This window comes from Lepidochelys kempii, chromosome 1, assembly GCF_965140285.1.
Source record: "Lepidochelys kempii isolate rLepKem1 chromosome 1, rLepKem1.hap1, whole genome shotgun sequence".
Taxonomy (NCBI): Eukaryota; Metazoa; Chordata; order Testudines; family Cheloniidae; genus Lepidochelys; species Lepidochelys kempii.
The window spans coordinates 141441866-141457754 of NC_136380.1; the positions used below are offsets into that span (position 1 = coordinate 141441866).

The 15889-nt window shown below is 44.6% G+C and overlaps 1 protein-coding gene across 4 annotated transcripts in view; it reads right to left on the reverse strand.

Annotated features, from left to right (window-relative positions):
- The window catches only part of RPS6KA3 (ribosomal protein S6 kinase A3), a 124888-nt gene extending 110322 nt beyond the window's left edge, over positions 1 to 14566 (reverse strand). For all 4 annotated transcript variants that reach the window (XM_073357139.2, XM_073357159.2, XM_073357129.2 and 1 more), the window contains exons 1-2: positions 14199 to 14566; positions 4197 to 4253 (exon numbers count right to left, since the gene is read on the reverse strand). In XM_073357139.2, coding sequence (XP_073213240.1) covers positions 4197 to 4253; positions 14199 to 14270 — 129 coding nt within the window. In that variant the 5' untranslated portion in view covers positions 14271 to 14566. The remainder of the gene's footprint in view (positions 1 to 4196; positions 4254 to 14198) is intronic.
- Between the last annotated feature and the right edge of the window lie 1323 nt (positions 14567 to 15889).

Consider the following 15889-nt stretch of genomic DNA (forward strand, 5'->3'; position numbering starts at 1 on the left):
CAGAAGGTTGGAGAAGGAAATTCACCTAGGTGAGGAGGGCCATGTGCAAGGCCCTCTGCACCACGTAAGTGCTGTGTAGGGGCTGCACAGCCAGGCACTGGACCTGTCCACTCTCTATATGTTGCAGAAAAGGTCTTTGTACCACCACGATACAGAAGACAACACTGGGGTCAAGCCAGGAGTAGGGCTACATGTACTCATTTATTTGAATCTAATGATCGAATGCAATTGGTTGGCTTCTCCACAAACATTATCCTTTAAAGAGAGTATCACGCAGTTTTTACCTATTTAACCAGTTTAAAATATTTTTTTTTAAAATTGCGCCCCCGACATCTGGCCTAGCAGCTATGTCTAAGGCACAGTGCTTGATAAAAGTAAGTTACTCCACATTGTTGCCTTGCAGGTCTCTGATATTGGCACATCTGAGCCAGACAAAAATCGCCTGAGTTCTGGTGCAGCAGGCATTGATGTTCAGTACCAGCCAACTAGTAACACAAAGATGCACTGCGTGATCCTGTCACAGTCAGTCTCGGTCAGGCAGGACTCTAGCGTGTGTAGTGTCTCCCCACCCTGAGGGCACACTATCACCAGGGCAAAAAGCCTCCTCGGCTTCAGTGCTTCCTGTATTTGACCTCAGATCATTCAGCAGCACCCAGTTCACACCATGAGCTTCCCACAGTGAGTCCACCTGGAAAGGACACCTGGGGAAGACTTACACGAACCAAAGAGGCCATCCATCCCAACTTTGCAGTCAGCAGTGACTCTCAGCCAGCGTTGTAAAACAGAAGGGTTTATTTGTCAACAGGATCACAGTGTAGAACAGAGCTTTTCAGCACAGAAATCAGGAACATTCAGCAAAGTCCACCTTGGAGGGATCCAGACCCTAGAGACCAGGGCTCTCCCTGAGTCCCAAACCAGGACACTGCCTAGCTTCCTGCAGCCAGCCTCAATCAGGACCTGCTGCCCCGCCTCCTTCGTCTCTTTCCTGGGCAAACAAGTCACCTGGCTTGCACCTCTAATTTTGTTCTCCAACACTTCCGGCTGATTCTTGCAGAGGAGGGGGCCCAACCATCAGTTGCCAGGATTCAGTGTCGGCCATTCTCTGTGCCCAGGCAATCGTCAGTCACGCCTGCCCTCTAGGGGTCTCTGCAACGATCACACACTCTTATCCCACCACCAACATAGGGGAAACTGAGGTACACACAGTATTCAGACAAAACATTAAGAACATTTCCACTTCGTCATAGATCCATTTTGAGATTCTTTGTGAGGAGATAGTTTGGCCTTCTGAATGCCCTAGTTTAACCAGAAAGAGACAGTGCAACAGCTTTGTCCTTACAATGAAGTATGGTTAATACAGCCAAAGCAGCAAGATACAATTAAGCAGAGGTGTAAGGACTTCCATCCAAAGGCTTTTTAATACAAGAAGTATTTGACTTTTCATGCTGGTCTCAAAGTCTAAATTTATTACTAGGATCTGAGGAGCTGTTTGCACCTCTTAAAAAGATGATAAAAGCACAAAAAGAACCAGTGATGCTGACTTTCATAGGAGTATTATATTAGGATGCATCAGTGAGATGAAATTTGCTGCAATACTTCTTTACTTTCATATACGTCATTAATATGTCTGACACACATGTACACCTAGAGAGCTATTACAGATTTCATCTATTCTAAAAATACAATATTATGATATTAAATACTAAATATCGTCTCCCCCCCAAAAGAAGGATTACTTACCTGTACAGTAACTGGAGTTTTTACATGTTTTAACACTATGGCCACTCCACTATCGGACGTGCTACTGCCCGTGCCCAGGCACTCCTGATTGGAGATTTTAGCCAGTAGTGTCCACAGATCCGTGACTGCACCCTACACCCTCTTGTGCTCTGGTGGGAGGGTATATTGGAAGAGGAGGACCAGCCATTTCTCAAGTTCCTTCTCAACTACGAAGCCCAAAGAGACTCCGCAGCAGAAGGGAAGGAAAGTAGGTGCTGGAGCACCCACACAGACAAAAGATCTCTAAGAACATCTCAAAGAACTTCATTTACTATACAGGTAAGTAACCTCTCTTTCTTCTTTGAGTTATGGTTCCGTATACATCTTTAAGGACTATCAAGATTGGTCCCTGGTGTAATGTGCAGTCACTCTAGGAAGGGGATGCACCTCAAAATCTTTGTAATAAGCTTGAATACACAGTGAAACATACTTAGAAAGTCTGAGTAGAAATCAGTTGTCTTGTCATTCTCTCAGTGAAGGAGATGAAGAGTCTGGGGGAAGTCCTGAAAGGCCCAGTTCTCTTGAAATAAAAGACAAGGGTCCTTCTTAAGTCCAGGGAACGGAGCCTAGGCTCCTCCCTCAAAGGATGAGGCTTTGGGTAAAATACTGGTCGTCAAATGTCCTGATTGATGTGGATTTCTGAGGAGACCTTAGGTAGGAAGCAAGAATGGCGCCACAAGGGCACCCACAGTAGAAAGTCATATGAGGGAAGTCAGCCATGAGTCTCCCATGGGAGAGGAGCCTGGGTTGTACCAGCGGGCCTAAACAGAGGTCCATGGGAACCTGGGAACGCACCACGGATGATGGTAAAGTATGGTCTGTGCGCTCCATGTGTATTCAAGCTGAGGATGGTACGAGATGGTGCAGAAGTATGGTCAAGAGCATTTTGTGGCTGCGACCCAAAATGGCAATTCTGGAGCATGGGCTGAATAAGGCTTTTTAGAGAAGTCCCTTCTCCTATAGCCCTTATGTCTAGAGGTCTTCGATTCTGGTACCCATGATGGTGCTGATCAGGTTGATTTGCTAAAAGACTTCTCATGGTGGGGCATGCTAGAAGTCTTCCTGATTGGGGGAGGAGGGGGGAGGAGGGTGTGTCAGCTCACCAGGTCACAGACAGAGCAACTAGCTTGCCTGTTGAGGCTCGCCAAAGATCTCCATTACTTTACAGCTTTCGTTGACTTCTCCAGAAGGAAAAGTTTCAGCCTCATTGCCCTTGTTCTCTGGGTGGGCTTGGAAAAAAACCGTCACACAGATAATCATCCAAGAATGTGTCCTTCCCTACAACATATCAGGCATTAAGAGTGACCATTTTTGATGGGTAAGGAAATGTCATTTGAAACCTCTTAAATCCTGGTTTCTTGGCTTCTGCCATGATCCCACTGCCCCTAAACGAAAGAGGGAGAGGGTGGCTAGGCTAACTGATTGCCTAAATATGCTAAATAAATAAATAATTAAGTATTACAGGCCAATGGGCAAAAGGAAATTTAATTATGTTAACTAATACCAATACAGCTAATAACCAAGATACCTTGTGCCCTGTGCAATTAGGTTAAGGGAACACCGCCAATGGTTTGATTTCACAGCCAAGGCAGTAAGAAGGAACTGAGGGGTGGATGGGCCTGCTCTCTCTTTTATGCCCCTGGGTGAGGCTGCAAGGGCACTTAGAATGCAGACAAGGCCTGATGGTCACTTCTAGCCAAAAAGAATCTGATCTCACACGCATATGTACATCGACAATGGAATTTGTTGTTCACGTTCTTGATATTAGCTGATGCTGTAACCTGCAGAGCACCTACTAGCTCAATGTCAATCTCTGTAATCAACTGACACCATCAACATTCTTAACTACTGCACTGAATCATTTTAGCAGAAAACAGCTGTTGTGCTTTCTTCACTGACATTGGGTATAATGGGTGCTGTAAGGTAGATAGTTTTCAGAATTTCTGGGGTGACAGGTGAATTCCTGGATTCTATCTCCCTTTCTAAAGTCAGTCACCTTTGCCTCTGTCCAAAAAGGGGAAAAAAGAAAGATACATCCCTTCCCTATTAGCAAAAGCCACCTAGTACCAAGTGCCACATCTGTGCCCTTTCCAGTTGTCAGAGCAATGGTTTTCCCCTGACTTCTACAAGATATAGCTTTGTGCCTTCCATAGAGAAACCTGCATCACACCAAAAATATTGGGAGCACTGTACAAGCAATTCAATTTAGTACTGAAATTAACACAAGGGACACTCTACTGAACCAGTGGGTGAGCGAGGAAGAGAGCTTTTCCTCAAAAATATAGATCCATGACAAACAATTTAGGCCTAAGGAACACAGGGCTTACACTATGAGAGTTACAGCCAGCCCTTAGTATTTGAGTGACCTATAACAATGTACCACAAAATAAAGCTTACATTTGCAATCTTTTACTTACAGTTTGCTGATTAATCTCTTCTTCTCCCATAGGTTCATCCATAATTTGCTGTCCATTCTACAATAAACATAGCAAATAAACAGCAAGTTACTAAAAGGGTTGAATTCAGTTAAAAAGCAGAAAAACATTTCTTTGGGTGCTTTCACTATAGCATTATGAGCATTTTAGTCTCTAAAATCCAGAGAAGTTCATCTGTGTGATACAAGGTGATACCCTTCCAAAAGGTAAGTATATTGTGGATAGCACACAGCAACACCCAAACTTCAATCCCCATACAGTACCACATTATTCCAAATGAGTCCCACAATGGGAGTTATTCAGCACAAATAAAACTCCTTTTCCCAAGACCAACCACATGTATCAAGCCACTATCATCACGGTCAAAGATTCCACAAAATAACAATTATTGTTGCAGTTTGGATTGTGGTAATAAAAAGCCACAAGCAGGAATGGACAAATTCATGGGGTTTTTTTAATGGGACAATGATGATCAGGCTTGAAGGTCATGGCCCTGCTTATTAACACTTCATGCTTTCAAGAGCATATGCAACCAAGTTATCTCTCTTTATATTAAGTGCAACACAGTTCTCATCATACTGCTGCTCATCTTGGTCACTGGGCACAGTTAGAAAGGGGTTAATTCATTATTTTCAGTTCTCTTGTAGACAGACAGTTCTAGTGTCTGTTACTTATGAAGCAGCAATAGATTGAAACTAAAAATGATTCTGTTGTTCAGAACTCTTTGACCAGCTGCAAAACTATCAAAAAGAATGTTATTTTATGCTGCTGGAGAAAGCCCAAAGCAGAAGCAGGTATTGGAGTTAAAGTATGACAACTCCTCTTCCCCCTAACAAAAAAAAATACAGGTGAAGAATGAGGTGGCAGAGACCTCTTTCCTTTCCCCAATGCCACACAGCTGCCAGGATGCTTTGGAGGGGATTAACAAATTGAGGAGACCTTTCCTTTCACTGCTGCCAGGAGGTTCTGAAAAGGAGAAATGGTAGCTGGGCTAGAGAAATGCTTCAAACTTTGAAAGACATCTATGCCACTCAAAGCTGAAGTTATCAAGCAGGATCCATCAACTGACATCTACTAGAAATTTCAGTTCTCACTGTTCTCTTTTTCAGGGCTGTTTACCATTAGGATTATGATGTTGAACCTTAATGATGGATCCTTTGCCTTATTTGTCTAGAATTTTTTCTTGCTATTAGATATAGCCCTTTATTCATAACACAAGAACTAGAGGGTCACCAAACAAAATTAATAGGCAGCAGGTTTAAAAAAAACAGAAGGAAGTATCTCTTCACACAATGCACAGTCAATCTGTGGAACTCCTTGCCAAAGGATGTGGTGAAGGCCAACGCTGTAACAGAAGGCCAAGAACATAATGCAGTTCAAAAAAGAACTAGATAAATTCATGGAGGATAAGTCCATCAATGGGTATGAGCCAGGATGGGCAGGAATGGTGTCCCTAGCCTCTGTTTGCCAGAAGCTAGGAATGGGCGACAGCGGATGGATAACTTGAGGATTACCTGTTTTGTTCATTCCCTCTGAACCACATGGCATGGGCCACTGTCAGAAGATAGGATACTGGGCTTGATGGACCTTGGGTTTGACCCAGCATGGGTGTTCTTATGTTCCTTCAACTAGCAAATTGTTTGGTAGTTCTTTCAAGCATTATCCTGGATGGAATGTGGGTTGTGAGGACAATCTGCCTCTTATGAAGTTTCCCTTCTGGATTCCAATATTTGATTATACCAAACATAATGGGTCTTTGAGTCTCAGATGACCCTCAATTCTCTTAAGTTTCCCACTACATGACTTTGGCTCAAAGACAGACACAATAGGTTGGATTTATGCCGTTCTCAGCAAGGATGTGGCATGTCAGAACATGAAGCTGTGTGGACTCTATGAAATGGGTGCACGAGACCTGATAGATACCCATAGATTTCATCAATGTATTCAGAGAACATCAGTGTTTTCATTGTTTCCTAGAAGCTCTTCTCCAGTTATGTTAAGCAATTATCTGATCAGGATGATATGGGGTAATTATCTGAGATACAGTGCTGTTAATTAATATTCATTTAATCACACTGCTGGATAATTGTTCACAATTCATGTCAATGATCTATTAGAAAACAGAAACTTAAAGGTAGTTTGAATAATTGCGGGGGTTTCTGTTGTTGTCTCTATGGACCATATTAGTGCACAGTACTACACGCACACACTTGTAAAGATGTTAAAAACATTAACAGCAGTAAGTAAACTGACAAAGCACCGGGCTTACAATGGTGGGTATCCAACATAGGAAATGAGCATCTTCACAATTATTTGATTAACCTCTGTGGACAAACTGCTGAGACTGTCTATCTGCTTCCCATATGCTGCAAAAACTGACATGTTTAAATAGCGGATTAAAACTCAATGACATTAATTGTTGAGGTTTTTACTGTTTGTATGAAGAGGTAAAGGATTAAGTGTTAGGAGGCAAGCATGATTTTTAAAGTTTTTGGTGATGCTCTCTTCTCCAGGAAATAAAAATAGCGTGTCTCAGAGGAGCTGAAGAAGGGGGAGGAGTAAAAGGACACCCCTGAGAAGTTTAGCCCATTGCATGGATTTTCAAAAGCTGATCATTTACAGGTCCTGAGAGGGAGAGCTCCTAAAAATCAAGGTGAGTGGGGGGCTCTTTTAGTCATGTCCTCATTATAATTAAAAGTAATTTGCTAATTCATTCCTTTAAACTATGTTCTCCCACCTTCCATTCCCTGGCCAGAGCATGAGCAAGCCACGGCATATGGTGCCAGCCTAGATTAAGATGCCAAGAGACAGGTTTGGCCTAGAGAGAAAAATGTTCAGGTACAGGAGCAGGGATTACCATATTGCCTGTTTGTTAATAAGAACTTCTAGGGAGAGCTCATCCCTCACACCAGGCTTGATGGGAAATATTATAACTTTGTTTGCAGTTTCAACAAAGCTATCTGGTGCAAGCGTCTAGAGGAAGAGCACACAGGACAAAAAGAAGTTAGTCACCTTGCTGACCTGCTAGGATAGAGAATGACTGAAATACCTGGGCTTATTACCTTATTTTGATTTAAAAAACTAGAATAATATAAAATTAACATAGCACACATTAAAGGGACTAAAAGCTGGCTAACTGATAGGTCTAAAAATGTAACTATAACCCAGGAGTCATCACTGAGTGGGTGCGTTTCTAGTGGGCTCCTGTAGAGGTTGGTTCTTGGCCCTATGCTATTTAACATTTTTATCAATTACCTGTGAGAAAATATAACATCACTGATAAAGCTTGCAGATGACACAAAAATTGGGGGAGAGGTAAATAATGAAGAGGACAGGTCACTGAGTCAGAGTGATTTGGATCACCTGGTAAGCTGGACGCAAGCAAGCAATGTGATTTAATACAACCAGAAACAAAGAATATAGCCATACTTATGTGATGAGGGACACAACCCTGGGAAGCAGTGACTCTGAAAAAGAATTGGGGGGAGGGGGGGAGAGGAGAGTGAATAATTAACTAACATGAGCTCTCAGTGCGACACTATGGCCAAAAGAGCTAATGTGATCCTGGGGTGCACAAATAGGGAAATCTTGAGTAGGAGCAGAGAGGTTATTTCATCTCTATTTGGCACTGGTGTGACTGCTGCTGGAATACTGTGTCCAGTTCTGTAGCCATAATTTGAGAAGAATGCTGAAAAACTGGATAGTGTTCACAGAAGAACCATGAGAATGATTAAAAGATTAGAAAACATGCCTTATTAGTGATTGACTCAAGGAGCTTAATCTATTGAGTTTAAAGAAAAGATTGAGTGACTTGATTACAATCTATAAGTACATACACATGAGGAATAAATATCTAATAATGAGCTCTTGAGTCCAACAGAGAAAGGTTTAACAATCCAATGGCTAGAAGCTGAAGCTAGACAACATCAGACTGGAAACAAGGGATAGATTTTTAACAGTGAGGGTAACTAAGCACTGGAACTTCCCCATCACTGATAATTTTTAAATCAAAATTGGATGCTTTTCTTAAAGATATGCCCCAGGAATTATTCTGGGGAAGTTCTAAGTCTTGTGTTATGCAGGAAGACAGACAATGTTATCACATTGGTCCTCTCTGGTCTTGGACTATTGAGATGTTGAAAGCCTTATGAAAGGAGAATTCACGTTGCTGTGCTAACCATCAATACTGGTGTCTATATTTTTATTTCAATGGCTTAGGCTTTTCACCCTCTGCTTGAAGGATATGAAGAATTATCCTCCATAAAAGCTCTATTCAAGAGATATTTAAGGTGCCTGTAGCGTATTTAGACTTTTCACGTTTAAAAGCTGCTGAGTAAGATTCTTGGCAGAGGAGGATTGCATCTCTACTGCTGTCCCTGTACATTCTACAGCAGCTGGAACAGCAAAACGAAACAACCCTTTTTATTATATCAGTAACTGATATTTGTTGCTAGAGCTACAGCTAGGAAAGTTATGTATTTATTCTAGCCCATGTCAGATAATAATCGCAATAACCTAGCTTTATAGTCCATTAAGAACAAAAAATAATGCTGCACACTATTGGAAAGCAGATTCTCAGACTTCAGTGGTATATTGATCGTAGTTTTACACAGTATGCAAGTATGTTACTAACTCCTTGGTTGAACATTGTAATTTTGTCACTAACCCAGGGTACAGCAAATCTCAGGACTATAATTTTTAATCTCTGAAAGGGACACTGAAACAAGAACAAAAATGCAATCCAGTATGGTGGGAGTGGTGGCAGGGAAGCCAGTGGCCTTCACACAATTGCTGACAGTAGAGGGAATGGTGAGACTCAGGAGTCTTGGGTTCCATTCCAGGCTCTGGAGAGAAGTGTTCTATAGTGGGGTAGAGATTCTTCTGCCTGTTTTCCCCCAACCCCTTCCAACTAGTTTCTGTCCCCCTCCTGTCTCTTCACCACCCCAAGCTCCTCATAGAATCATAGAATAGAATATTAGGGTTGGAAGGGACCTCAGGAGGTCATCTATTCCCTCTCTCATTTAGTCAGTTCCCGTCTCCTTTTCCAGCCAGTCCCAGTTCCCCATTCAATCTGTCTTCCACTCCTGCATGGACTACCAGTTCTAGTCTTCTAGATATGTAGCTGTGGTGAGAAATGTTACTTGCGCCCAAGGGCAGCAAAACATTCACAACCGTAGAACTACCAATAAGAAATCACTGGCAGTAAGTATTAAAAGGATGGCAGGTTTCATATGCATCGTATTCACATGGTTATGACATCTATTTTACTAATGGAATCACGAAAATCCCTGAGCCTCTCCTGTACAGTAGTCTTTGAAATACAATACTTTTTTTTACATATGTACATATTATGGATAAGCATCAGATGAGAATCCTTTATTATAATAAAATTATATGGAAAAGTTTCATTTGTCATAAACTTACAAAAGTAAGCACACTCCAAGAACTATTACATTCAAATAGATAAATACTTTAGAAGTGATAAAGAACAATTTAGAGGATATTTTGTGATGAAATTCTTCACTACAATGGAGTGGTGGTAAAGAGTTGAGTAACTTTCAATATCCATTGATACCTTCTGTTTAGACTACATACTGAAAACATAAGCAGGGTTAAGGATGGTTGCAAATGTGATCTTTATTCTTGTGGCTTATTCCCCAGAAGTATGTCCTATTCCAAAGACTGATATACAAAATAAGTACCGAAGTAATCACAACTGGAAATTATGACTGCAAATGGCAAAGAACAGATGTAATCTTGCCAACACTTATGCAGTCACTTAACTTAGACTTTGGGTCGACTACTCATGTACTTAAAAGTTATGCATGTGTGTAAGCATTAGCAAGAATGGGGTAATAAGCATCAATGCCACACCATATTCGATATACTTTTATGCATCAACATCACTCACTGACATGCCTCTTCATCCCAGTCATTTAGTAGTAGTAATGTCCCGCTGACTGCCACAAGAACAACATAATCCTGGATTCAGCAGGTAAGTGAAAGTATAAGTATAAAATATCTTGCTTTTAAACAATCTCTATTTGCGATGGGCAAGACTTTCAAAACTAAGTGCTGAAAGTTAGGCTCCCAAACCCATATTTAGACACAGCCTATTGACTGATGTTTAATGGGAGTTCAGAGGAGTGCAACACTTTTGAAAAACGAGGCTGCTTGTTCAGGTGCTTAAATATGAATTTAGGAGCCTAACATTAAGACTCCAGTATCTGAAACTCTTGGCCAACATGTCTTGTGCATGATTACATAACATACAGTATATACTCAGCATGAGACATAGATGCCGGTTAAGGATGTAGGGCAAGAACCCAAGCTGATGTAAATCAATATAGTTCCACTGGCTTTAACAGAGCTTGATTTACACTTTGGATATTTCCTCAAGTATTATATACAATATAACTTTCTTTTACGTACCATCATTAACACAAACTACCCCAAAATGCTTTACATTACAATAATGCCCAGAGAGCTCATTCAGGATTTCTCTGGTTTTTTTGGGTACTGTAGAAATGTATAGTGAATCAAATGCCCTCTTGTTCACCTTTAATAATTGTATGGATTTATGTTTTTACCCCAAAGCTCTTTAACAGTTTGCATGGCACTTCATTTCCCCCACAGAAAAAATACCAATCAACTCCAACACTGGTATAACTTGAGGTAACACCAAGGTTTGCTATAACAACTTATGATTTCCTTAGGGCTGCAATAAGGAGTAAGGCTATGTCTATACTGCCTCACAGTGCGAAGTACAGATGTGCGAACCGCAGAACACAAAGTGCTGCGATCTAACTGTTTGAAAGAGGACTGTGTTAATTCAACCTATGTACCTTTTAGTTCGTACCAGCTGCGTCCACATGGGGCTGTTACATAGTAACGCTTTGGTGCGCTCTGCAGTTCATACCTTCATTGTCTGCACTGCAGCATCACAGTGTGGACAAGTCCTTAGTGACTATCTATGGCAAACATAGATAATGTACATAATTTACAAAAGCTGCAGATGACAGCCAACATATAGCTATGGAGAATAAGTCATAAAAGACTCCATGAAGGCACAGACCTCTCACAGGGATCTGACTAGTCAAGAGATTGCAGTTCTGCTAATAAGGCTAACTCGTGTAAATTAAATATATGGTTAAGTATTTAAGCCATTTGTTTACATACTTGATCCAAAAATTGACTATTTTTAAAGATACAGCTTTCAGGCAAACAACCTTTATATTCAAATCTATTTTCTTCTTCAATGGACACCCAACTTCCATTGAATTTTGACAGGTTTTGGGCACCTACATCACTTAGGTTCTTTCTAAAATCCCATGTATAAATTCATTATTCTAATCAAATATTCATAATTTTTCTTCTTTCAGTAGAAGCTCACATTTACAGACACCAGATATATGAACTGACCGGTCAAGCACACACTTCATTTGGAACCGGATGTACGCAATCAGGCAGCAGCAGAGACAAAAAAAGAAAAAACAAATACAGTACTGTACTGTGTTAAACAAAAAAGGGAAAGTTTAAAAAAAGATTTGACAAGATACAAACACCGTTTCTGTGCTTTGTTACATTTAAATTAAGATGGTTAAAAGCAGCATTTTTCTTCTGCATAGTAAAGTTTCAAAGCTGTATTAAGTCAATGTTCACTTGTAAACTTTTGAAAGAACCATAATGTTTTGTTCAGAGTTACGAACAACCTCCATTCCCAAAGCATTCGTAACTCTGAGGTTCTACTGCAGTAACTTAGAATACTAAGTCTGTTCCAAAACACATGTTTACAAAAATAAACCAAAAACCACAGAGGTACCTGTATAGGATGAACATTCACTAACAAAGCAGCAATGATTATCTGTGTCCTATCTAAGAAGTAAACCTGAAATAATTTTGGATTATATCCATATCTGAAGCACAGCATGGGCATAAGTATTTGTTAGGATTGGGCTTTACACCATAAACCCTTCAGATAGGTGTAGTTATATATTTTTGTAGTGTTTCTACATAACTTAAGTGTCTCATGATAATGTAGAGTACAGAACAGCCTTGTTTATGTGCATAACTTTTCTTTATGAACTGACCGAATACATTTTGAAATGTTTTTTAAAAAGTCTCCAAACACAGTATTTTGAAGAATGAAAAATCAAGTGAATAATGGAAACTTAAAATATTTAGAAACACACATGCATCAATGCAACACCTTTTAAATTTAGTATTGGGGCTTCCTTATAGTCACAGAATTTAGCTGATATGTTTCCTAATTACAAAAAAAATACATAGCATGAAGAGGAAATTAAAGTCACACTGTTCACATGTTAAAAATTCAGTAATGCCGGATAAGTCTCAGGAAGGAGAAATATTTGTCCTCCTAGAACAAGTGTTAAATTGCTCTTCTTAGTAATTATACTCCTTTCCAAAATTATTTCACCTAGAACTACCACTTTGAAGATTAGTGAGAAAACTACTGTAAGAATGATAGGTATTTTTAAATGATTGTGTTATCAGAACTTCTTCACTGGAGGTCAAATTAATCTGCAGTCTCCTTTTAAGTGGCAGGCAGTCAGGAAGCAATGGGGCAAGTTTCTCAGCATTATTACAACTTTGCAAGCCTTTATTACCTGGTGTCCAAACCACATTAGCACACAATTCTTTATTTAATGAAAAGTGGAAGTGACTAGAAGAGACAACAACTCTAATTAATCATCCCCCACAAAGGGATCTGAATCTCCTCACTAGCACTTGGAACAACTCAGTCTAGTAACTAAAAATGCATAGGGAACTGTGACATTGATGTCATACCACACCAACATCCTACTGTCCCCTCACTACAAACAGCAGGAAACCACACTGCACAGCATTACACGGATGTTCCCCCAAACTGGCCAAACAGCAAGTGTTACCAACATGAGGCAGCCGGGGTAGCCGAAATGACTGTGAAATAGCAAGAACTGCAGGCACAACCCAGCTCTGCCTAGATAAAGACGTTTTGGGATCAGAGGGATGAGTGTCCTTTTCCAACAGCAGAGAAGTGAAAAAGGGGGTGGAGGGGAGAGACATTAAGGAAGGTGAAGCCAGGCTTCTTATATGCCTGCCTGGCCTGCCAAAGGGTCAGGCGGCTATACAGAGTTGCCCTATTAGGAGCTAGTTTCCCCGCGTCCGCTGCCTGGGAAGGGCGTGTGGAGGAGGCTGGGCCACTCCGGGAAGAGGGAACTCGCGGTGACAGTAACCAGATACCGGAACGGAATAAAACCAGCCAAGTCGTTCAGCGGCGCAGAAGCAGGTTATTCTCCTCCCAGAAGGTGCAGACTAACCCCCTCCGGAAGTGGTGGGGTCCTGGCCGATCCCCCTGCGTGGGGGTCGGTCACTTACAGGCAAGGGAGCGGCACGTAGCCGAGACTCAAACGGGCTAGGGAGGGAGCGAGACACCAGGGCAGAGCTCCGAGCAGCAGCCGCTGGGCGAGAGGAAAGTCCCGTGCGGCTCCCTCACCCTCCGGCCTTCGCCTGACCTTTTGTCACCAGCCAGCGTCGCGGCTCCCCACGGCGCAGCACCGCGCACACGGCAGGGGAAAGTTTCCCATAAACTCGGGGGTTGCGTGACATCTCGCTCTGCCCAGCCCCGGGACCAGCGCGCTCCCCATCGTTACACCGCCACCGGGGGAAGGAGGGAGCGGGCGCAGCCACGCGGGGCTCACGGGACAACCCGTCCCAGCCGTGGGGGGGGGGGGGCGGCGTTATTTACAGCCCCTTCCCCACGGGGCCAGGAGTGCTGGGCAGGCGGGCTCGCTCGCGAACACCCCTCGACTCGCCTAGGGAGCCGGGCGCTCGCTGTCCACCAGGGGCCCCTCTCAAGGGCAAGGCGCCCCCGGAGGGAACGTGGGCTCGGGCTAGAGCGTTGGGGCCCCCTCCCCAGGCTGCCGGGGCGCGGTGCGAGGCGGCGGCGGCGGCGTCTCCCTGCCCCCCGGCGGGACCCCGTACCTCCGTGCTGCTCTCGGCCGCGCTCTCCACAGCCATCTTCTGCCAGGGGTCCGCCAGCTGCGCTAGCGGCATCGTCCCCGCTCGGCGCCGCCGCCTTCGCGCTCCGCTTTCAAGCGCCCCCGCGGGGCGAGGTAGGACGGGGGCAGCCCCCGGCGCGGGCAGGGCGAGGAGCCCGGGTGCGGTGCGGTGCGGTGCGGCGCCCCGGCCGGCGGAGGGCCCTACCCGGCTCTGGCTTCTGCTGCCGCTGCCGCCGCCTCCCGCCCGGCGGAGCTACCCTGCCTCAGCGCCGCTCGCTCCCCGCTTCCGCTCGCAACATGGCGCCCGGGCCATACCTGCCCGTCAAACCGAGGCTGCGCACGTCAGCAGCTGGGGGCGGGGCCGACCCAGCCAATCCGCGGCAGCCGCAGGTAGCTGGGGGCGGGGGAGCCGGGTCCGCGCGTGCAGGGGGCTGTGGCGGGGAGGGGCGCTAGCCTGGGAGAGGAGTCGCGGCCTGCGCATGCTCAGGGTCTATTCCTGGCCCTATGCAATGCGCGGTGCCCTTCGCAGACAGCTTGGCGGTTCAGACAGTACAAACTAAGGCCTGGTTTACACGACAAAGTTGGGGCGACATCTGCCACGTTAGGTGGCATTAATAATGTATGTGTCTACACCACCGAGTCCTTCCGCCGACCTAAAGGGCTTGTAAAGTCGATTTCTGCACTCCACCTCCAGGAGAGGCGTAGTGCTTCGGTCGACATCCAGGCATCAACACTGGGATACTATAGGCACTGCACTGTGTCATTTGAATGAATTGACCTCCGGAAGGTGTCCTCTCTGACTGCTCTGGAGAGCACTTTCAGCTCCACCATAGGCGCCGACTCCTGGGCTGGAGCACCCACAGAGAAAAATTAGTGGGTGTTCTGCACCCACTGGCAGCCAAGCTCCCTGCCCCCCTGCCTCACCTCTGCCTCCTCCCCTGAGCGCCCCGCATCCCTGCTTCTCCGCCTACCTCCCAGCACTTGCCTACCTCTGCAGCTGTAGCAAGCTCCAGGAGGGAGGAGTGGGAACCTGGCATGCTCAGGGGAGGAGGCAGGGTGAGGCGGGGCCAGTGCAGGGATTTGGGGAAGGAGTAGGAATAGGGGCAGGGAGGGGGCAGAGTTGGGGCGGGGACTTTGGGGAAGGGGTTGGAATGGGGGCAGGAGCGGGCCTGGGACGGGGGGGGGGGTCGAGCACCCACCTGCGCCATTAAAACTTCGTACCTGTAAATTCCACTTCACTTCAGCCAGGTACACAGGAAACAGCTGTCCACCTGTTAAAGCCCCAGGAACTTTTGAATGTTCATTTCCTGTTTGATCAGCGTGGAGAGCTCGTCAGCACAGTTGACCATGGATGCTGAAGGCCTCAAATGCACTGAAGCATGGAGCACACAGGCAGGGGTGGATCTGATTGCTGTGTGGGGAGAAGAGTGCAGGCACAGCTCCAAACCAGCAGAAGAAACACTGACATCTATGCCAGAATCACACAGGGCCTGGGGGAGAAGGGCTAGCCCAGGGACACACGGCAGTGCCGTGTGAAAATAAAGGCGCTTTGGCAAGCATACCAGAAGACAAGGGAGGCAAACAGTCACTCTGGTTCTGAGCCGCAGACATGCCGCTTCTATGGAGGAGCTGCATGCGGTTCTAGGTGGCGACCCCACCACTACCCCAAAATGC